General features: G+C 39.5%; 1 protein-coding gene across 13 annotated transcripts in view; it reads left to right on the forward strand.

Annotated features, from left to right (window-relative positions):
* LOC109418311 (dual specificity calcium/calmodulin-dependent 3',5'-cyclic nucleotide phosphodiesterase 1) overlaps window positions 1-24978 on the forward strand; it is a 760467-nt gene that overhangs the window by 548189 nt on the left and 187300 nt on the right. For 12 of the 13 annotated variants that reach the window (XM_029859413.2, XM_029859409.2, XM_029859414.2 and 9 more), the window contains one exon: window positions 1160-1546. The exons of the other annotated variant lie outside the window; for it this stretch is intronic. In XM_029859413.2, coding sequence (XP_029715273.2) covers window positions 1160-1546 — 387 coding nt within the window. The remainder of the gene's footprint in view (window positions 1-1159; window positions 1547-24978) is intronic. 13 annotated transcript variants of the gene reach the window in all.

A 24978-nucleotide genomic window follows, 5' to 3' on the forward strand; every position in this document is an offset into this window, starting at 1 on the left:
TAGCAGTTATGTACACATAACATATCACTCAATACCGACTTTTAAAATTATTATTTTGGATAGAAAAACCTCCAACATTTAGATTATGGTCTATCCCAAAAAAAACACCTACTTTTTGGTCGAACTTTGACGCTCTGTTTTAAATATCTTCGAAGGTTATAAAATTCCGTTCTTTTGTTAACTACCTCTTCAATAGGTTGAAATACATACCCAATTGAAAAAAATGCAAATTTTCAACTATATGTATTTTTTATTTGCGTAATCGTTCGTAATCGATTCCTCGAAAAATGGCCTTTTTTAAATTTTAAGAATTGCCCTAAACTGCAGAGGGATTTTTTCTTGATAAAATTATTGTTCTATATCATGAGCACTCTGGAAAAGAATATATTTGCGCAAAAATAAGAGAAAAATAGAATATTTTTCCACAGTTTACGCAATTTCAAATTTTTAGGAGGTGTCCAAAAATTTTAAAACATATGTGCAATCTTTGAGATAAAAGTCCAAGTTAAATGATTATTTTTGGAAAATCGAAACTGCCATTCTTTATTTAAAAGATTTTTAAAGTATCTCCAAAAATAAAGTTATGTCTATTTCGAACAGATTATTTTTTAAGCAATTGTGAACGTTTATTGTTAATTTCCGATACAGTTTTTAGAAGAATGTTTAAATTTACTGAAAATTGTATAGTAATTTTGGAGAAAAAGACAACGTTAAAATGTAAAATTTCCTACCCCGACAGGCACAATATGGAGCGTGAAGACATGTAAAGACATTGTAGCGGGCCTCGTGAAGACATTGGAAAATTTCACCTGGTGACCTTCATTATTATCTGGAAAAGAGATACTACGCTGAAGTTTTCCGAGCCCCAGTTGTACCTCATGCTCCATTGCAATTACTTCCCTCTAAAAATAAAACTCAATATTGTCGTCAGTCAGTACAGTCCATTAAATTTAATCGCCATTTACCGCCACCATCTTTCTCTGGAACGATCCAAAACAACAGAAAAAAGAACCGTTTTTCTCATCCAGTGACCACATCATTGGAAGGCCTTCGCCCCGTACACTCCATCCTCCCCCACCCATCGCGCACATTGTCACGCATCGGTAACATTGTTTTCATCGTTTGTTTTCCTCATTTCTATTTTTCCGCTTTTTTGCAGTGGCAAGTTCGCCCGAGAACAAATTTACCAAAGATGATCTAGCCGCGGTAGCGCCCCGTGAACAGTCGCCCTGCTACGACGCCACGTGTCAAGGTTCCGCCGCGACTTCCAGTTACGGTGGTGCTTGTTCGTCGTCCTCCGGGCCACAACAACAGCAGCAATCGGCGGCGGTGGAGCCACAATCTCCCCTGCAGCTACAGCAACTGCAACAACAGCCGAGGCCCCCATCAGCAGCGACATCGGCTTCGTCGTCGTCGTCCAGTTGTCTACCGCATCATCATCATCATCACCATCACCACCATCATCACTGTCATCAGACACCGCCGCCACCGCCGGGACCGGGGGCATCTTTCGCAGACTGCAGTTCACGTAATGGACAACTTGCAAGTAAGTAGTGTAACCGTGTAACCTAGTTGTCAAACTGCAGTTGAAAGTTCAAAAGGGCCTGTCCATAAACTACGTAGACTCTTAGGGGGGGGACGGGGGGTTCTGGCCAAAGTCTAGGCTCCATACAAATTTCGAAAATTTTGTATGAACAAAAGTCTACGGAGGGGGAGGGGAAGGGGGGGTGGGGTTCTGAGATGGCCCAAAATGAGTCTACGTAGTTTATGGACAGCGCCAAAGCGTTCTTTGCGCCGAAATGGCATGGCTTGCGGTTGGTTTAATTATCTTATGTGGGCAAAAGTAGTTATATTTAGGAAATGCTTTTAGTTCCAGTGTTCGGTAGAGAACTGCATCAAGAAAATTGACAAAGTTTCGATAGCATGTAGTATAGGTTGATCAAAGAAAAGTAAATGAAGTGATCTGAAACTTAATATACCATTAACTATTATATTGTATATTTCAAGCATTACTTTCCAATTCGACGTATCTCGCAAAAGTAAACAAATCCGGATTCTTTCGTTTTGAGTTTTTAATTTCCATAAAAAAAAACTGTTTTTACATTGATTGATGAACTTAAATTTTATTGAAGAAAAAAAAGAAATAGAAAGATAAAATGACTTTCTTCTGCTACTTTGAAATAATAACTGAATCTACCATTAGGGGGATTCACTAAACAGATTAAATTGCTGCGTAAGCCATGATTTTCTGCTTATTTGAAATGTTTCAAGATTTTGCGAATGAAATAATCAAAAATTGCCTTGGTGATCGCGACGTTTAATCAGTTTAATCAGTTTACACTGTTTAGTGAATCCCCTTATCGATCATCAAACGATCAAATCTGACTATACATGTTAATGGTTGCTACTCCGTTATTGATCTGAGCTGGTACCAATTGCACTGAGATCCAAATGAATAAGGGCTGGGACACTCCACTTATTCTCAAAGTGCAATTCTAGCAGCTCATACATTTTGGATCAATACCGGCGCCGGCCACGTCCTTATATAGTCAGTTGGGAAGGGAAAGGAATGTTAGAGTGTGCTGGTTGTTGCTACTAAAGACCGAGATCACCTCTGCATCCCCACATCCAGCACGGACTGGGGTATTTGTTAGTCGGAAAGGATGGGAGATCTGGGAGTCACCGTTGGGTCGGTGATGCGATCCATGGATAGGGATTATTTTTATAGTGTATAGATTGTGTGGTGAATGAGGTGAATAAGGTCAAGCGGCACAGCACGCTTTGGTTGCATAACTTGTAGGCGTTATATACACTGTGCTGTGAGTGGAAATTGGAAGGGAGGGAAACGACTTTTTTCCAATTCGTTACTGGTTCTAGCGATGGCTATGAACATATGAATATACATGAGTTGTATATGTAGAGAAGAGAGAGAGAGAGAGAGAGAGTAAGAGGAAGTGGATAGAAAGATACAAAGTAGGATGAAAAGGGACGGGCCAGGGATTGAACCCAGGACCTTCTGCATACGAATCAGAAGCGGTAGCCACTAGACCACCAAGCCCGTCATCATTACACTGTTTAGTGAATCCCCTTATTGTTTTAAAATTGAATTTGAATTATTAAACCTACCATTATTTTGATCGCCACATAAACAGCTAAATTTGTTCTTATTCTGTTATCAATAACTCAAGAATGTCATATTTTGTTATTCACCGATAACAGTTAATTTGGGTCTTATTTTGTTATCAATATCTCAATAATAACTTATTTTGTTCTTCAATTTAATCCGCATGCTTTACCATTACTTTGTTATTACAATGGCAAAATAAGTTATTTTTAAGTTTTTCTTCTACCAAAATTTTGTTTTTATTTTTTTTTATTTTAACTCTTATTTCAAACAAACAAATAACACATTTTGCCATTCAAACATTCTGTTTTAATGGTAAAATTTGCCGCCGTTTTTTTGCCATTAAGCTCTACCCGGGTAGTGGGAAAACGTGAAGCTCGAACAAAAACGATACGAGCGTCACGGGTGTGCAGTTGTCCAATTAACAAATTTTTAAACAGACTGTTAAATCGGTGTACGATGAGAATTAACAGAGTGATACATCTGTTTGTCTGTGAATCCATATTCAACAATACTCGGTTTGTGGCTGCTACTCTTTATCCACGCTCAATGCTCGCCAAATCACGCTCCACCTGGTTCGCTCATAGTACTCTCTGCGCTCCACGCCTTTTTGTGTGAATCGAATCAGTAGTGAATACCAAATTGTACAAGGTTGTTGTCCGACATTCTTGCAACAAGCTCTGCCCATCGTATCCTTCAGGCTTTGACCACCTTCTGAATTCTTGATTTGTTTACCATTACATCGTTCCGCTGCACACTGCCAGAGATCGTCCTTAGTACGCGTCGCTCGAAAACTTCTTGCGTGCGTCCTACTCGAGCATGGTCCATGTCCGAATCTCGTGTCCGTAGAGGTGCACCGGTCTTCTAAGTGATTTGTACATGGAACATTTGGTGCGACTGTGAATCCTTTTTCAAAACTCGTATTTGGTCAGTTGTCGATGAAGCCGGCTTGATAAACGTAAAAACATGAAGCATTTATAGACAAAGATGACAAATAGAGAGATATACTTGTAAAAAAACACTGTTTTGGTGGGATGCGAACCCAAAACTCCGCATTGATAATCCGGCACTTTAACCAACTTTGCCATCTGGAGCGGACCTGGTGTGATGGTTAAAGCACGTGACTATCACGCCGAATCCCACTCCCGACATACTCACAAAATGCGAGTTCTTTCTTCGGAAGGGAAGTAAAACGTGGGTCCCGACATGAACTAGCCTAGGGCTGAAAATCTCGTTAATACAGATAAAAAAAAACTATGCCATTTTACTTGGGTGAAGACACAAGTATCTCAAGAAAGTTCTCAAAAGATTTATCTTGAAACTAGTCCACGAGTTTCTTCAGAAATTCCTGCTGGGATTCCTTTAGACCAAGCCCACTCATAGGCTCCATCAAGCGTTTTAACGTTAAGTAGAGCCCCGAACAAAGAAGCGAACCGCACCGGTCGCTGCTAACTAGGGCTCGAAAGCGAAAAGTTTACGTACGGTTCGTAGCAGGGCTTAGAATATAGAGACACGCAAAGAACGGTCTCTATCCGTAGGCTCGTGCGCTCTCTCGCGATGAGCTCTCTGGGTAGCGTAAAGAGGAGACGAAAGAACATGAGTATGGATTTGTTGCCAGGTACAGTCATGACCCGCTGGTTGGGGGCTTAATAGTTGGGTGGCTTTTTAGTTGGGGCTCCGTTAGTTGAGCTGTTAGCCAACTAAAAAGCACCTGGATGTCATAATTGAATGTCAAACTGAAAATGACAACCAATCTGTAGTTCCGAGGGGCGAGCTAATGAGTTATTGGTTTCTTAAATTTTGCTGATAATCGAAAAAAAAATCTATTTCATATTTCTTAAAAAAAAAACAATATGTACAATTACTTCGAAACAAATGCAAACAATTACAGGAAAAAATGCAAAGACTCGGAGATTACTTCAGAGAACCATTCGAAAATTCCTCTAGGGCTTTCCTTTAGAAATACAGATATTTTTCCAGAAGCTCTTTCAGGGATTATTATTGGAATTTCTCCAGAGTTCCCTTAAGGTCTTAATCCCTCAGGCATTTATGTATAAATTTCTCTAGAAAATTCTAAAGAGATTTTTTTATTTAAAGTGATTTTCTCAATAGATGTTGAAAGATCCGCCACAGTTTTCTCCAGAAATACTTCCAGGTATTCCTCCAGGAGTTGCTAAGAGTTTATTTAGTCTTAACTTCAGGAATTCTTTCATATTTTTTTCCGGTGAAAATTCAAAAATTTCAAGAATCTACTGCTTGACATTTATTAAAAAAAAAGTATCAAAAAATCAATGAATGAATACCTGCTGAAGGTTCTCCTGTTCTTCCAGATATTCTTTCGAAGATGCTTTCGGAATTTTATTTCTCAGAATTTTTTAGTATTTTTTTTTTTTTATATTTGCTTCCAGGTTGTTTTTTTTTCTGTTTCTGCAGGATTTTCTTCAAAAATTTCTTCAGGATTTTTTTCAGAGATTTTTTTGTAGCATAATTACAGTACAGTCGGACAGCCTGGAAAACGTGGTAGGCGTAAAGTTGGTGGCAGCATCTAAAAGGAGACCTGACCGTAATGCTATTCAATGTACTCCTTCAAAGATATTCCCAGCATTTCTTCTAAGGATTCCTTCAGAAATGCCTTCAAGGATCCCTCAGAAATTTATTGATATCAACAGCACCTTTGTCTGCAGTTTCTTTAGAAGTTTTTAAGAAATTCCTTCAGAAATTTCTCTACGGATATCTGCAATAATCCTTTCAGAAACATGTCTAGCTTTTTTTTCTTGAAACTGCGTTAAGAGTTCCTCAAGAAGTCTCTCATGATATTGTCAAGGAATTAAAAAGGTATCTTAAGGAGTTTCTTCAGGTATTTTTCCAGAAATTTTTATCCAGGAAGCTCTCCAGAGAAAATTCAAGAATTTCTTCTTGAAATTATAACAAGGTTATAAGTTATAACAAGGAGTTTTTCAAGGAGGGATTCCTTCAGAACAATTATCCAGAGATACATTCAGAATTTCCTTCTGAGATTCTTTCAAGAATTCTTCCAGGCATTTTTGTGCAATTTCTGGAAGGACTTCTGGATTTAAAAATCCCTGAAGGAATAACTGAAGCAGTTCCTACATGAATCTTTGAAAGAACCTCAGCAGATATATCTGACGGCGCCACAAGAGCAATTTATGAATAAAAGTCGTGTAGGAATTTTTGTAAGAATCCCAGCAGAAATTTCTCATAGAATTCTTGGAGGAACCCACACATGAATTTCTAAAACAATCTCTGCAGGACTTTTTCAAAGAAATTTTTCGATGAATTTCTGTAAAACTCAATAAAAGAATTGTCAAAGAAATTCCTGAAGTCTCTAAGGGCTTCTTGAAGAACTTCCTGAGGAATTCCGGACAGATTATCAAAAGAAATCCGAGCGGGAATTTCTAAAAGAACCTCTGAAGGATTGTTGTAAATGAAATCTCCAGTAAAATTTATCAAAAATTTCAGGAAGTACTTTCGAATAAATCTCGAGAGGAATATCCTGGGAAATTCTTGCAGAAATTTCAGTAGAAAGTTTTAAAAAATTTCCAAAAAAAATACCTGAACAAAAGCCTGGGAACACCCTAGGGCGGAATTTCTAGAAAATTTCATAAAGCAATCTTTAATAAAATTCATAAAGAAATCTTTTAATAAAATTAGAAAATAAGGAAGATTTTCTAAAGAAATCCGCAAATAAATTTCCGAAGGAATTTTGAGCTTTTGATTTTTTGAAAGAATCGCTGATAGCATTTCTGAAGCAATCTTTGGATATATTTGTAGAAAAATAATTGGATAAGCTTCTCTAAAGATCACTTGAAAACATTTTTAAGATATTTCTGTCCTGTAGAAATTCCTAGGAAGCTTTTCTGAATACTTCTGAATTCTCAAAAAACCGCAGAGAAATTTTTAGGGTTACCCTTGAAGAAAATGCTGGAGGTATTTATGGGGAAAAGCATTAGAAACATCTAGAGGAAATCCTGAAGGAACCTTTTTATGAATTACTTGAGGAATTTGTGGATGAATTCCTGCAGGATTTTGTGAATCAATCCCTGTAGAAGTTTCTCTACACATTCTGGTAGGAATTTTCAATTGAGTTCTTAGAGTAATTTCTGAACAAATTGCTGGTCGACTCACAGAAGACAAACCTGTACGAATTTCTGAATAAATCATTGCACTGGAAGATTTCCGAAGAAGCCACTGGAATAGTTTATAAAAAAAATCTTTGAAACAGTTTCTCAATCCCTGTAGAAATTTGTGAAGTAATCCCTGGAAAAATCTTCGATGGGTTTCCCAAACGAACCCATAGAAGAATTTCTGAAATAATCCCTGGCAGTGTTTCAGGCAGAACTCATGGAAATCAACATAAAAGAATTCATGGATCAATTTCTGGTGACTTTCTCAAGGGAATTTCTGAAGGAAACCTTCTGGAAAAACCCATGCAGCAGTTTTGAAAGCAATCCATAGAAGATTTCTTGATGGAATCCTTGGACAAATATATAAAGGTATCTGATAAAGGATTTCTGAAAAAAAAAATTAGAATAATTTCTCAAGAAGTCTACGGAAGTTTTTCCAAAGAAATCCATGGAGAAATTTCTGATGGAATTCTAAACTATTGATTTTCTAAAGGAATCGCTGAAAGCATTTCTGAAGAAATCCGGATGAGAATGATTTCCTGTAAAAATTCTCGTATGAAGTTTTGAAGAATTTATGGAAGAATCTCTTATGGAACCCATGGAAGATTTTCTAGAGGAGTTCTTGGTGAAATTTTTGGAGGATCCTCTAGATGTAATGCTTAAAGAAATTCTAGAACAATTTCTGAAGAAATCCAATGCAGATGTTCAAAATAATCTTTCGAAAGGAGTCCGTACGAAGTCTACTAAGGATTTACTTGAAGATTTTTACAGTAATCCTTAGAGCAATTGCGGGAAGAATCCAAGAAAGGTTTATAAAACAGTTTTTTATTAGTTTATGGGGTAATCATTAAAAACAACTTTGGATAAAATTTTAAATGTCTGAAGATATCCATGAACTGTTTTCCAAATGCATCCCTTGATAAATTTCTTCTCAAAGAATTTCTGAAGTACCGTAATCCGGGGTCAAATTGATCACTTTAAAACAACTTTTGCGGATAACATTAGTGCCAACTTAAATATTGCCAAAAGAAGTTCTGTAAAATCAGTACCCAGTGGATCTCCATGAAACTATGTGACGGAATTTTGTTCAACAAATTTAAACTATTAGTTAAATTACTTCAAAAATCAATAAATTGAAGATGCCACTTTGGTATACTTGATCAGTATACAATTAAACATCGGTTGAAAAGAAAAATTTCCTTATCCACGTAATTTTGCTCTTCTAAACACGAATAACGCGTCAAAACTTACTTTCTTCTTTCTGCATTTGATACTCAAAATGCAAAATCAAATTTTGAAATTTCCCCCTTAACGCCTAAAGGTAGGCAATTTCCTTTGAAAAAGTGATTTCTGTTACAATAAATGACTTTTTCGTCAAAAAAAAACTTATGTTACTTATTCATACTCAGAATAGCTTTATAACTTTCCAAACAAGGCTGCACAAAAATGTTAAAACATAAAATTTACGGGAAGTCGATTGTTTAGAAGCAATGATTTCAGCTAAGTGAGAAATGCATTGCAAATTTCTAAAAAAAATAAGGCAAAACTAACTTTTTTCTAAACAAATAAAAGTCTAAACTCATCTCTACCCAGGTAACCAATAAGCATTTGAATAAGCCGTATTTTTGTTTTAAATCTGCATTCGACCTGCTTACTGCCATATGATAGCAGCGGGACTGCTAGACTGCCCTATATTAGCAATTGAAAAGCTACCTCAAATCTGATAGCAGTTATGTAGCATTTCAAATGCACGGTATGTTTTGGATAACAAGCAGCATAATTGCTACTTTATTGCCATAAAACTGCTAAGTGAGATAAGTGATGCTAAACCCACAACACATTTCCACTTTCTAATTTACGGGCCCCTGCTGTAGATGCCATTATCATTCGGTCATTTGTAGCCACGAAAAAAAAAACAAAGGAAAACAACACGCTTTGGCAAATAAATTTCATGGTTAATTTCCTAGTAGGATGTTGAGGTCAACATCCGCCAGACGGACACGCTGAACATCTTAAGAGAGTTAGTTATCAGCATATGCCGAGCCTATTGCATATCTAACGAAGCAACTGCCGGTGTAATATTCAAGCCTCAAATTGATCAAAAAACCAACGCACATTATCAAATCATCTTTAGCTTACCCTGTAGCGCGGTTCTGCACCATCGTAAACTCAAGGATCGAGGAATCGAATCCCAATTTCGCCGAAATCAGCAAAAAACAACAACATTTCAAAACGTACCCCAAGCCTCAAAAGATGCACAGGAGAGAGGATAAAAATAGAAGAGAGGGAAGTCGTAAAATGGGCAGGGGAAAATGTTTTTGTTTTTGTTTTTGACAATCTGGGGGATAGGAAATTTAAGCATTTAATCAGCCGTATATTGGGCCAAAACCAAGGGACCAGACACGTACAATTCGTGGCTTAGTATATTATAGTATACTGCAATAGATTAGTGCATCGTAGCAAACTCTGCAGCCGATTTTTTCGATAAACAATGTTTGATTTTTGATTCATCTGTCACAGCCTTGATTTCAGCCAGTACGATGACTTTGATGGTAATACATTAATTTACAATAGTATACATTAATGTATTAATATACCGCAAATATACTAATATACTTCTAATACACTCATTATGCTAATACATGTCTAGCCCCTTGGCCAAAACCTGCATTTAATTAGCACTTATGGCGCATATACGGCAAATCAGCATTTAATGACCTGCTGTAAAGGCGCATATAGTGCCGAATTAATGCCATTTTAACTGCTTATTGGTTACCTGGGTAGACATCTATCAACTGAAGTTTGAGATCACGCTTAGAAGTTCCTGGTATGCAATTACAATGTAGTACCCAAATGATCAATTTCATCCCGCTTATCAATTTGACCCCGGTTTACGGTAATCACTTCTTCAGGGTTCCACCCTAACCGGGGCCGTCTTTCACAACAGTATCTCGTTGCAAGTTCTGTCTGGTTCAACGCTGCAGCATTACCGGCCTCGATGCGTTCTTCTGCTCCAAAACCGCTGTCTACTCCTTGACGAAACATTTCTTCGTCGATTGTGTAGATGTTCTCGGCTGCGTGTATGATGGCTACTTTCAATGTACTCCAGCAATCTTTTAAAGGGTCATCATCGACGACTTCTCCCTCGTCTGGTAACGCTACCTAGAGATTCTAAGCGTATGCTGAGGCAATATTCGCATATAATTCCAATTTGAAAGTTTTTTTTACTGCAATTGATATCTGAGATCCCAGTACTTGCTTCAAACAATAAGAAATAATATTGAGATAACGTGCTGGAAAACTGTCATAGGTATTCCATTTTAAACTTGTTTTATTATATTACTCCGATTTAGTCTATTCTTCAAATTGCAATCTTGGCATTGAGTTTTCACGTTCATGATACAGAATGGAAATCGTGCCTAATCATGATAAATCTTAGGAAGTATACGGCAAGCTGATGAAGTTAGTTACCCTAATGTGTACAGAATCTAATCAACGTCACTGATCAGATTTGTCTGGAAAACTTCATTAAAATGAAAACGGCCACGCACATCAGCTTTGATCTATTTCTTGATTCGGCGGGCTAATCTTTGGTGAATGAACACTTTGAAGAAACACATTTTCAATCAGATTCCATCTAGACTGTCCGGCCCGCCAATGCTTTCGGGGACAATCCATTCTCCTCGAAGCGGCTATTGCTACAGAAAATACATTTTCTAAATGGATGAATGATGGAAAAAGTTTCTCCCGCGGTTGGGCTCCCTAATTGGGATGACGATTGCTTTTAGAATGGGGTCGGCCAACCTAATTTGTGCGGTTTGATACTGTTGGGATGCTTTCCCATTCAGTGATTGCGGTGATGCATTTGAATACGGATTATGCAAATTACACCGGGTGAAAATAAATTGGTTAATTGAGTGATGCAAATTAACTGGTTTCTGTCGCATACGAAATTTGTATTGGTGATCGTTTTTGATGATCGTTTTCAAGCATTTTGTGCTTCAATTGTGAGTATTAATCCAAACATTAACCAACCTCAATCGTTTTGTTGAAGTTCATGACTTTCGCTTCCCCTTTAATAACGTTCAGATGTAGAATATCACAACCAATCCCACAACAACGCTGCTGTATCTACCCCATAACAAACAATCACCTCACCATTCAATTACCATAATCACCTTGTGCTCCGACCACACAATCTGGCCACATTTCCTCCGCATGGGCTTCGTTCAGCAGCATCCATCGGAATCCTACATTAATCAAATTAGTTCCGTCCATTACCCAAAATCACATTACAACAACCACATCGGGCATGCTAAAGTGTATCCGGGTTATGGCGAACCGGGATAACATCTCTCTGTATCCTTTGCAACACTGACCTACATCCCTTTATTGCCAAACGATCCAACAACGTGGCTAATGTTTCCCGAAGATACCTATGTAGGTCCTACTGGACCACAGATAGAGCTCCAACATTCCACCACGTATGGCGGGGTTGGCAGAACAGGTGAACCAACCACATGCGTGTCCAATGGATCGAATCCACCCGATCCCCCTTGAACAACAGCAGATGTTTCGAGTGGCATAAATATTGCTTCATTAGGAAAGTTCTTAATTAAAGGCATCCATCAATCTATATCCACCACACATCGACAGCCACACGAACTCCACTTGTTGCTTGTCGGAGGAGGAGAATGTTGATGCGATTATTTCGAATCAAAGGTATTTTAGTCGAAATTCTGTTGATGCTGGTGGCTTAGATGTAGTGCGATAACAGCGGTGAAGATTATTGTTCAATTGAATTGGAGATTCCCTCCCATTCGAAACGCAGATCAATAATTCTTTACACGGGTTCGATTTCTGGTCGAACTTTTCATAATGAAATTTTTTGAGCATAAAGTTTCTGCTTGCTTGCCACACGATGTACGAAAGCAAAATAATAATTGAAAAAAAAAACTTTCAGTTGATATCTGTGGAAGTGCTAATAGAACGCTAACCAGAGAAGCAGGCTTTGTCATAGTTGGGACGAACGCCAGGAAGAAGAAGAAGAAGAAGAAGAAGAAGAAGAAGAAGAAGGCTGAACGCTGAACACTTACATCAATAACTCGCCTTTGATTTCATATAAGAGTGAGCAATGGCTTTGAGTTATAAATAGAAGTTAAGGGATTCATTCGGGAATGCCTCTAGATAATTGCTATATTGCTTTAACATAACTATCAGTTCTGGGCATCCACGGTGGTGCAGAAGGCCGAATTGAAAGGTCTCTAACTCTCCATTGCCCAAAAGATCTTCATTGCCCGCCATCGCCTGGACCTGTGGCCAGGTCAAATTTCTATCGACTTGCTTAATTTCGTTGTTGAGGCTGCGCCGCCATGAGCCTCTGGGTCTGCCACCGCTGGGTTCCAGCCTAACGCTTGCTTGCCGCCGAGGAGTGATTGGAAAGATCGCCGAGCTTGCTCTGTTTATCAGAGCACCGTTGAGTTAGCCGTCATCAGCCAATTCGAAGTCATTTAGGTGCTTCATGGTAATGGGCTGCCACAGCAATGTACGATTTGGCTCACAACCAATCGCTCCTATCAGGATCTCATCAATCATGATGAGGAATAGTAGCGGTGATACATCATTGCCTTACTCAAGCATCGACACGGATGGGATCGGACAAAACATCGTTGTGCAGTACTCTGCACGAAAATGCCCTGTACTGTGCTTCAATGAGGCCGATGATGTTCTCAGGGACCGCCTGAGGGCTCCCCATATGTTTTCGTGATTGAGACGGTCGAAAACTTTTTCGTAATCAATGAACACCAACTAGAGAAACTCTCGGAATTCATTGATTTGCTCCAGAATGATACGAAGCGTGTGGCAATGTGGTTCACACAGGATCGTCCGGCACGGAGTCCTGCTTGCTGCCGTCGGAGAGCTGCGTCAATCTTCTCCTGTATCCTGTTAAGGATCGCTTTGCAGAGGACTTTGAGAACGATACACAGTAACATGATGCCTCGCCAATTATCGCATACAGTCAGGTCTCCCTTTGTGGGTACCTTTACTAAGACGCCTTGCATCCAATCGGTCGAAAATGTCGCGGTTTCCCATAATATGTTGCAGAATAATTGATGCAGTAGTTGTGCGGATACTACAAGGTCAGCTTTGAGCATCTCAGCTGATATGCGATCGACCCTTGAGGCCCCAGGTTCGATTTCATGCTACGGATGGCTGTTTCTATCTCCTGCACTGATGGAGCTTCGGTGTTGACACGGGCAATTTGTCGAACCCTTGGCGGATCATGCTGAGGTGTTGATGGCGTGAGCGACACTTGAAAAAGATTCCCAAAGTGCTCGAACCAGCGTTTCAAGTGGTCAGCCGGGTCGGTCAGTAACTGTCCAGACGTGTCTTTCACGGGCATCGTAGCATTGATCCTGGTCCCAACTAAGACGACGTGAGACATCGTATCCATCGTCCTCGCCTTCGTCAGCTAGGGAGTCCGCCACGCTCTTTTGTCCCGTCTACATGAGCGTTTTACTTCCTTCCCGAGAGCCGAATAGCGCTGACAGGCTACGGCTTTGGCTCCTCGCTTTATAACTCGCTCTATCGCGGTTTTGGCGTTCCTTTGCCCCTCTGTGATACACTGCTTTCTTCGGGTGCGTAGATCACCTAAATTATTCTCGCCGGTGGTGATGAAGACGTTCTTGACGGTGCTCCATTAATCTTCTACGCTTCCACCATCTGAAATATTCGCAGCACGGTTCTCTAACTCCTCGACGAAGGACGTTTTCACCGTAGCGTCTTCCAGTCGGCGTGTGTTGAACCGCCGCCCGATTTTATCTTCCTGTCGATGGATCCTAGCAATGCACAGTCGGATCTCGCAGATTAGGAGATGATGGTCCGACGCAATGTCGGTGCTACATTTGCTCCGCACATCAAGAGGGCGCCGTCTCCATTTTCGGCTAATGCCGACGTGGTCGATTTGATTTTCCGTGATACCATCACGAGAAACCCATGTCACTTTGTGCACTGGTCGATGAGGAAAGAGCGATCCCCCAATCACCATGTCATTGTTGCCACAAAACTCTGCAAACAGCTCTCCGTTTTCGCTCATTTCTGCAAGACCATGGCGTCCCATGTTCCGAGCTCATAGTCCGAGTTGTCGGAACCAACCTTCGCGTTGAAGTCGCCCATGAGAACCTTGATAGCACCTTCGGAATCTTGTCCACGACAGCATTAAGTTGACTGTAAAAGTTCTCTTTGTCTTGCAACCCAAGCAGCACCTGCAACATCATCCAAAATGTGGTTTTCTATGCTTTGATCTAAAAGAGTTGCAATAAAAGCGCACGCAACTTCCATCTTGTCAGTTGAGTTGCATTTAAACTCCGAATATCGTTAAGTTGCAGCTTTGTTTTATAGGAATTACAAATAACATCGTATTTAACATCGATTTATGGAGGCGGAGCTTACATATTCCTTACAAGTGGCAATACAGTCAGCTTGCATTAAGGGCGGACGGGACGGTCGGGGAAATATCCGCCATTGCTCTGTTACTACTAAGATGGTAATCTCAGATTCTACTTAATATTTTGCAACAAAAACCTATCACTGTGTATGCTCACTTGCAGTGCATATGCTGATTGTTTTTCAGCATCTTCAGTGCGATAGAACTCGAGATTACCATCTTCAAAATCGCGAGGCAAATTGTTAGAAAGGGAGGCAAGATAGGAAAAATAACACGGCGTCCCGTTTCACCTTAAATGTGCTATGTAACACACATGAAACATCTGTCTCTGGTTTGTTTGTTCAGATTAGGTTCCAAATGTGTTGCGGAAAACTTGCGCGTCTTTTCATTTTGACAGCTTTCTAACTTGTGGCAAAGACGGTACAATGAAGTAACGCGTAACTTCAGTAGCTTTTATGGTGCATTGAGCAGCAAATCTTTCACAGAGCTTCTGGTGTAGTTTGTAAGGTGAGTAGTTAATACTCCTGGTGTCCATGGTTCGAGTCTGAATATATTTTTTTCATTTTTTTATCATTCCCCCTAGCTCAAGTTGCACAATAATTTAAAATTTGCGCTTTTTGCGTTTCAAAGAAGAAGCATGTTGTCCTTAATTTGAACAGTGAATAAATTGCACTGATGTTGCTGGTACTGGCTTTGAAACAAGTCGTGTTGCTTGGGAATTCGGCAGCATCGGTTGGCGCGTAACATTGGATCATAGTAAGGTTTCGAACCCGTGTTCTGAATCTGGCTACAATTTTCCTCTCATTCATAGTGAGCGCTGAAGTCAGAAGGACAACAAAATACAGGCCGGACTCGATTATCCGGAGTCGGGTTTTGGCGCTTCCCAAGAATATATCTCGCAAAAGGAATGCTGTAAGAAGCTGAAATTTTAACTGGTTGCTTATCAATATTGGCTTGACAATTGATTGGCTTGAAAAAAAAATGTCCAAATTTCAGCTTTTTAAAGCGGTCTGTTTCCTAGATATGTGTTTGAAAAGCATCAGATCCCGACTCCTGGGAGTTTCTCCGTTACTTTAGAATTTCCAACGGGATTTTTTTTTTCAAGATTACTTTCTGAAGTCCTTTCAGAATTTTATTCTGATATTTCTCCAGGGGTTCTTTCTGGGGTTCCTCCAGAATTTCTTTCTGCGATTCCTTCATCAGTTTTTCTAGAATTTCTCCAGAAGTTCTTTCTTGGATTCTTTAAAGAGTTTTTTATTAAATCTTTTTTCCTGGAATGTCCTCCATCCAAACATTTCTTTAAATGATTCCTACAGGACTTCGTTTTTCTTATCTGTATTAATGATATTTTTAGCCCTAGGCTAGTTCATCTCGGGACCCACGCTTTACTCCCCTTCCGAAGGAAGAACTCACATTTTGCGAGTTTTTCGGAAGTGGGATTCGATCAGGACTTTGTTTTGATATTTAGCGCAGTAGAAACACCTGCACTTACTGGAACTTTTATTATGAGTACTTCCAAGATATTTTCCAAGATTATTCTATTCTTCATTCTTGTTATTTCCGCATGCTTACTAGATAAATTAGCCTTGGGCTGAAAATCTCGGTTATAAAGATAATCAATAATAAGAATTCTCCCCGATTTCTTACTGCGTTTACTGGGAAGTCTAGTAATCTTCCTGGATATCTTTCCTCAAATCCTCCAGAAGTTTCTTCATGGAGTCTTCCTGATGTTCTGTATAGAAATTTTCGGGGAGTTATTCCTGAGAATCCTCTAGAAGTTCCTTGTGGGAATCCTTGAGAAATTCTTATAGGAATCCTGTATAAGTTCTTTCAAGAAATAATCCAAGTATTCCTCGAGGGATACTTTCAGAACTGATGGGATTTCTTTAGGATTTTTTGGTAATCGTTAGTTTATTCTGGGAATCTTGCAGGAGTTGCTGGAAAAATCCCCAGATTGTTTTCAATTTCCTGGACTCCTCTTTCATAGAGAAACTTATTTCTAAAACACTAATTCACCTAAAGGAACTGAAAGACTAATCCGCCTAATGGAACTTCTGAGTTCCTGACGATTTCTTAGAAGAAATCCATTAAAGAATCTGGAGGAATACAAGCTAGAATCGCCAGTAGGTATTACTGAAGAAAACCAAGGATAACAGAGAGATCTCTGGTAAAAAATTGAGCCCCGTCGGAAAGAAATAGCGAACAGGGGAGAAGAATTCAGCACATCGCGTTAATTCAAGAAAGTCGTATAAAAAGTCGCTTAAAATATATTTCACTTAAAAAAAAGTATTGTAAAAAGATTCTATAGTGTAAAAATTCAGGCAATGACAGGCAAAAAAGCCTTAAACTGTTAAATTTCTCGAATAACACTTGAAGAGACAGGCCAAGTTCCAGTTGGTACGTTAAGCCGTAAAGAAGAAGAAGAAGAAAGGTTATTGTTTCAATTTCATTCATGGGTGCATTGCCTCAAGAATAATGTTAAACTATAAATAACACGAGTGTTCTTGGGAACAAATTTAACAAAAACTTTAGTGTTGACAAAAACGGAATGAAATGTTGACGAAATCGGATAGTTACAAAAACGGATAGTGATAACAACAAATAGTGACAAAAACGGAACATGCTTTTCATGAATCAATGAACTAATGGTAAGTAGTGCCAAAACTTGCCTAGGATCATTCGCAGATTAAACATTTGGTCCCAGAAGGTCCTCTGGGATCTCGTCCTTTCCAGCAGCATTACTATTTTTTAGCTCTTTAAGGGCTTTGTTAACTTTATCCACTGTTTGTGATTCAACTGCTTGACCGTCATCAACTATCCTGTCTCCGGGTACACCTCTAATTCTACCATTCAACAAAGCTTCGAATTGTTCCTTTAAACCTGGTTGCCACAATAGTGGTAACGTGACTCTGTAGCCGGCCTTCTGGTGGTGGGCACTGGTGCAGTCTTGTACCGCGTGCCATTGACAGTTGTATAAAGCCTCCGCATATCGTTCCTGCCCATGTACTCTCTTCATGCTGCCGTTTGTTTCTGCGGTGGATTCGTTTCTCTCCTGCTCTTGTCACCCTGTACCGCTCCCTGTTGGGTCCGGTACCGCCCAGCCAGCAATTTGGTTGCTATATCGAAATTGCAACTGAAATAGTCACACATATATAGCACCAAAGAAATCGTATTCATCGCACGAAACAGGCATATACATACTAAAATGGAGGCCATATCGAAACATATATACGATTACTGCGATTCCATCCAACATAATTTACGATTTCTCGAAAAATTTCTACGATTTCACTGATTTTATCCGTCTAAATATACGATTATGCATGATCTTATTACGATTGAGAGTACCAATATACGACTCAAGATTTTCAAATAAAAAAAAACAATTGGTGTTCGGTGGGAATCGAACTTAGGTCCTTTGATTGAGTACTGCGCGTTATCTCTATTGGCTATATTGCCAAGTTGAAAATAGGGAGTTCAAAGTGAATGGCATGAAACGAATAAAAATTAGGGGTCGTCCATAAATGACGTAGCTTTTTGGGGGGGAGGGGGGTGTTTGTGATTTTGTGACGAAGTGTGACGATAGGGGGGGTAGGGGTTTATGATATACTACGTAGCTTACTACAAGACCTACTGAAAAAACATATTTTCATAATCAGTAAAATTTTCACTTGCTTAAGTATAATTATCCAGTAGATCAAAAAAAAAAATATTACATGATTTTTTTTTCCATTCACATTAATGTAAATAACAAACAAACGGCTTCATTTCATAAGAAATGCAACTATCGGACGCATCAACTGTATCTGAGAAATTGTTTTTGAAATCCTGCGTAAAGAATAATGTATTGTGCTTGCTGACGAAAATCAATTTCGCTCAAATGCTTCTTAAGACCAATAGTTTGCTGCTTGCTAATGGGCACTGCACGCCGCTAAGGTGGCAAAGGAAAGTTTTTCTAAGTTTTTGGCGGCATTATTCCAGGAGTTCCTTATATAGTTTCTACAGGACTTCCTCGAAGAATTCATCCAACAATTTCTTAAGGAGCTCCTCTTGCAACTTTGATAGGAAATTCTCATTGTGCTCTTTATAGGTTTCTCCAACAGGAGAAGGATAACATTTCCACATGAATTCCTACTGGGAATATCAGAAAAAAAACTTCTGAAAACATTCCAAAAGGATCTGGAGTAATCTCTGAAGGAACTTCCAAAAGAATTTGAAAAGGAACTCCTGGAACAACCTTGAAATGAAATAGAGAATTTTCAAAAGAAATTCCGTCAGAAGAAACTGTTGGTTTAATTTCTGAAGAAAGCACGGAAGAAATAATTGAAAGAATCCGGTAAGGAATTTATGAAGGAATCCCGAAAATAACATTTGGGAAGCACGGAAGATTATCTGGATATAACTCCTGGTGAAATCTAAGAAAGAAAATTCTGGAGGAATTCCAGAAGCAACAATGAGAGGAATCCGTAAAGGGATTCCTCGCAGAATTCTAAGATATCCTGGAGGAATCTTGGATGGAGTGAATTTAGGGATGCCAGAAAAAAGTTACTGAAGGAGTTCCGGTAAAAAAAATCCTGGATAAATTCTAGAAGGAAGTCCTCGAGGAATACCAGAAGAATCCAGGAAGGAATTCCTGAAGGAATCCCAAAAAGAACACCTGGAGGAATCCCAGAAGCAACTCCTGGGAGGGTTTTGAAAGAATGCCGGAGAATTTACCTGCCGAGATTTTGGAATGAATATCTGAGTGAATTCCTGAAGGAAACCAAGAAAGAACTCCTGGAGGAATCCCGAAAAGAACTTCTTCAGGAAACACAGAAAGAAGTTCTGATGGAATCTCAAAATAAATTCCGGTTAAAATCCCTGTAGAGATGTCCAAAAAAAACTGCTGGTGGAAGAGAGGAGAAGGAAGCCTTGAAAGAACTCCTGAAGGAAACCATGGATAAACTTTTAGAAAAGTCTTAGAAAAAAAAACTATGGCGAAATCTCAGAAGGAGCTTTCGGAGGAATCTAAGAAGGAACTCCGGAATGAATTATGAAAGGGATCTTTGAAGGAACCCCTGAAGGAATACAATAAGGAGGACAGAGAAACGATGGTTAATTTACAGCGTGACGTAGACGGGTTCTCAAACACATACAATAACTTGATACACAAACTGAAAGACGACCAACGACGAACAAGACGACACCGAGACGGAACATGACATAGATAATTAGAATTAAGTGTGCCGCCCCAAAGAACGCAGGCGCGGCGGAAATTGTAAGTGTTTAGTCTAGAAATTTGAAAATTGTAAATGTTTGTAATTATGTGATTGTAATTAATGTGAAAAATTGTTTATTGTTCCTTTTATATGACAGTTCTGAGGATGACCGAAAAATAAAAGTAGGTTGAAACGTAAAACCAAATTACGATTTTAATTTAATATCATCACCGAGAAACACCAATTAAAATCGAACAAGAAGAAGAAGAATAAGGAGGAATTCTCTAATGGAATCCCAAACAAAATTCATGGAAAAATCCCAGAAGGAAGAGCTGGAGGAACTAAAAAGGGAGACATTCTCAAAAATGAGAATCCCAAAAGAAACTTCTGGATGAATTCCAAAATGAACTGCTGTAAGAATTTTAGAAAAAACTCCTGCAGGGTCCTTCGAATGTCGTGGTGAATTTTATTCAAATGAAACCAATTTCATATTCTTAATAGATTTATTAGTGAGCAAACTAATATCTTCGGAAGAACTTCCAGGCTAATATGGTATTGGGAGCATCAGTTCTTCGGCATCAAGCAGAACGATGGGTGGTTTATTGAGTCATTAGCTTTGGTGATAATCTTCACTACTGGTTGCACCTATCTGAACCTGGCAGTCGGCAATGTTTTCTTCCTATTGTTGTTTTTTCATAATATTCTATTAACATACAAGTTAAAATTGAAATCGGAGCTAAGTTCCAGTTTTTTTACATGAAAAATTTTTTGAAGGGGGGGGGGTGTTCAACATGCTACGTCATTTATATAGGGGGGTGTCTGAATTTGTGACGAAATGCTACGAGGGGGGAGGGGGGTATTAAAAATCGCTTAAAAAAAGCTACGTCATTTATGGACGCCCCCTTAGCATGATACGGTGCGAGACTTGTGGTGGGAGCGTTGTTGTTGTGCATTGAGTGGTACAAAAAGTGGTGCCGTGCAAGAGGTCCCGAATTCACATCGTTGTTGGAATCTATACATCACTTATTGTAAGTCATCTGCTAGTATGAAAACCTATATATTTGGTTGAAATTATTGCTACCATGGTTGGAATGTGTCAACAACAACAAAAATACAAATTTGTGATGAATACCATTTTTTCTTCTTCTCCATCATACAAATATGTAAACAAAACCATTTACGATTTCCGAAATTAAGATTCGACTAAAAGTGCAGTAACAATCATATGCGACTGTAAAAATGAATATACGATTTCTAAGATTTCATTCACTTGGTATACGACGCAAGTGTGACGCAAACGATCAATATACAACATTGTTATAGTTGTATACGATTTCACCGATTTTCATCATACCTTTAGGTAGCAAGCTCGATTTAGCAGATTCATATACGATGTGAAGCGACGATTTCCACGATTCAAAGAAATCATATATACGATGCTAGCGAACTTGCAGCTTGACACTAAGAATGTATGTTTTTTTCACGATTCTATCCGATTCTGTGCGATCCTACCGATAGGATCTCGCACCTTTTATGATCGGATACGAATATATGGCACAAAATCGCAATTTAAATTTAATTTGGCATTAAATGCGATTTTACGCACTCATTGTCAACAAATATACATATTGTTATACAATTATGATTCAATGTATGAAAATATACGATTTTTTCCACACAATGATTTACGATATGTGGTTGGCTGGGCGGCCACTAGCATTTGACTTCTAGCGGAATTCTTCTCGTTCGTCACTTGCTGGCTCTCCTCATCGGTTGGCTCCATTGCTTTAGAATTGCTTAGCGGTACCTATCACCTCTTGCGCTGTTGATGCCACTGGCACTGTTTTATGAATAAACTCCCATAAACTGTTGGTCTCCCTAGATTCGTCGGTCTCTCCTATCCTCTAATGGTCCTGTGCAGCGAACCCTTACACAGCCAAGCGCTGGATATTGAAATGTATAGTTCTTGTTTTTGAACTTATGACACTAGATAACCGCGATTCCAGGAGCGTTTCATGAAGAAATTCCTCAAGATGTTCTGGAAATATCGTCTATTCTAGACTCCCAAAAACAAAAAAGTTTCCAATGCCGTGGTTTAAATATTTATTAAAAAAAAAACCATTCGAAAGGTGGCAACACAATGCTTCCAAGTTCATTCAAGTATTTATATCTTGCTGTGCTGAGTATTTTCCTTGAGTAAGTGTTCATTTCCTTGGGACTTAAAACAATGCGCCCCGTAGAGGAAATTATACGTCTATTTTATTATTCCGTGGAAGTCCTTAGCGTTGGCACAATACCCAGCCACACAAGAAAAGCACCAAGAATCATCCAGCTCATAATTAGAAAAGAGATGTGGGCGGGATAAAGCCAAGCCATTATTGAGTGATACTGACTGCTCTGGCTGATATAGCTGCTGGTACTGACAGGAGTTTACAGAGTCTCACCGCAGCAGACAGTGCAACAGAGGCAGTGAGCAACGGTGCTTAGTGAATGGTTTGAAAATTACAACATCATAAACAAGCAATTTTATGATGTTGTAGGAGAAAAGTGATCCCACGAGATTATGCTCTTGGTTGCACTTCGGTTTCTTCAGATCCTTTTGTGTGGAAGGTAACAAGATGGCTAGATAATAAGGTGCAGTGGCATGTGGAAAATAGATGCAATCATAACCAGGAAATGGGTTTGAAATACCTTTTAGGTAATAAGCTGTGTTTTCATGAACCATGTCTAGCAACTAAATGGGCATAAATGTAATCCCCCATTAAACCATCTGTCACAATAATTCCCATAACTGAATTCAAACTATTCAACCGGTTCCATTTGTTGAAGTTGAACAATGTACCATATGCCTCAACAAAAAAAATACTTCTATGGGATTATTTCAACTGCATGTGATACAGTAATGCAGCTGGATTTTGTAACTAATGTCCCGACAGCTTTCCAGCTCCCATTTATCCGCATGAAAATAATCCCCTTCATTCCAAATGGGAAACTGCATGCCGGATCAAAAAGCCGTCATCTATGCCTTCTTCGGTTCCGGCAAACTAGAAATGCCATTTACATTCTCTCTTCATCACGTGCACCCCACAATGCATCGGACGCGTATCTATAACCATAACCATTACAGAGCCGCCTGCGGAAACTGGGACTGCAATGGAAAACTGCGCCGCATCTGGGAATAAAACTTTATCGCCAATTAATTAGCGAAATGTCCTCCAGGACGACTTGACGCTCGGCAGGGTCCAGTCCGCCATGCACCGGCGGGACGTAAACTAGGACACCCACCCGTCCATTATGTACCCACTACAGTCAGTAGAGTTATCGGGCCAATCCGGTGTGTGGTCGAGCAGCAAGGAAGCAATCAAGCCAGCATAGCAGCCAGCGCGCGCGGTCTGGTTCCCATCTCTCATGGTCATAATTGATCGTTAACCTTCAGTTGATGAACTCCCGTCGCGTGGCCTTTCCCTCCATCGTTAGTCAGTCAGTTTATGCACAACGGTGTGGTGGTGGTCAGTGTCCAAACCAGCGATGCGAATTACTGTGTTTCTCAAACGTCTTGGCAGGGTGTATCAAACAATAGTGGAACTGATGTTTTCTCTGATCGTGAAAATAGTATGATAGTTTATTAAGGACTGCCACAGAAGTTCCTTCAGTAAAACTTTCTGGGATACATGCTAGGAGTTTCTTCAAGATTTGCTGCATGGACTCCTCCAATAATTCCTCCAGAAATGCCTCCAAGAACATCCACAGAGATTACTACTAACTTTAGTTTCAGTCCTGAGCACCCATGATGGTGCAGAAATGAAAGATCTCCATCCTGGGCGATTGCCAGCCATTGCCTTGACCTGTGACCAGGTCAAATTTCTGTCGACTTGCTTCATTTCGTTGTTGAGGCTGCGCCGCCATGAACCTCTAGGTCTTCCTCTGCTGCGATGTCTTGCTGGGTTCCAATCTAACGCTTCTTTGCAGTTTTCGTTTCCGCCCCTGCGTAGAGTGTGGCCGACCCAGCTCCACTTTCGCTATCGGCTTTTGATGATATCGACGATGGAGCCCCACGTTGGAGATCCAGTTGTGAGGCCACCATGCACGAATTATATACCGCAGGCATCTATTGATAAAGACCTGCAGGCGTTAAGTGTTCTCCACTGATACACACCAAGTTTCATTAGCGCACAGCAGCACAGATTTCATGTTCGGGCTGTAAATTTGGATTTTGGTGCGTCGACTAATCTGATTGTTTTTCCATACTTTTCTTAAACTCGGAAAGGCGGCCTTCGCATTCTTGATCCGTGCACCTACAGGGGATGGCCAAAATGTTTGGGATAGGCAACTTTTTTTTCTCTCACAAAAAAGTTCAACAAGCTATAACTTTTCATAGAGCGCATCAAAAAATCTCAAATTTTGACTGTTTGTCAACCTAATATGTGTGCATCATTGGTACAAATTTGGGCTCGATTGATTAATATTTCGCAAAGTTAGAACCATTCAAGTAAAACACTATTTTTCAGACAACTCATTTTTGACGTGTCATATCTCGGAAACCAGTGAACCGAATTGAATGAAATTTTGAACGTACACTAACAATATGTAAAACATATGTACTTTTTAAACGTTGCAAAAAGTTATCATGGATTGACACTTTATGGATTTTTCTCGAAAAAATGATTTTTTTTTACATCAATGTCAATAAATTTTAGTGTTGATATCCACAGATTTCCCACTTCTGTTCTCAAGTTATCTCTAATCAGATATATTAGAGCCTATCTAGATTGCTTAGCTTAGCTTAGCTTAGCTTAGACTGACTGCACACATCTATGGTTGCTATTCCGTGATTGACCCGAATCAATGACAGTTGCACAATGAATCAACTGAATAATTGGCTGGGAGTGGTCAATATTCTCACTGTGCACGCTTCAGAGACTCTCTTTAACGGTACAATAACGGCGCCGGCCACGTCCTTGCAGTCAGGTTGGAAGAGGGAAGGAATATTAGTAACAACCTTTGTTAAGTGAAGGCCCGCGTTTACCGCTGCGACTCCACCAAAGGCTGCAGGAAGGAGTGTTT

The sequence above is a fragment of the Aedes albopictus genome, chromosome 2, assembly GCF_035046485.1.
Source record: "Aedes albopictus strain Foshan chromosome 2, AalbF5, whole genome shotgun sequence".
NCBI classification, from domain to species: domain Eukaryota; kingdom Metazoa; phylum Arthropoda; class Insecta; order Diptera; family Culicidae; genus Aedes; species Aedes albopictus.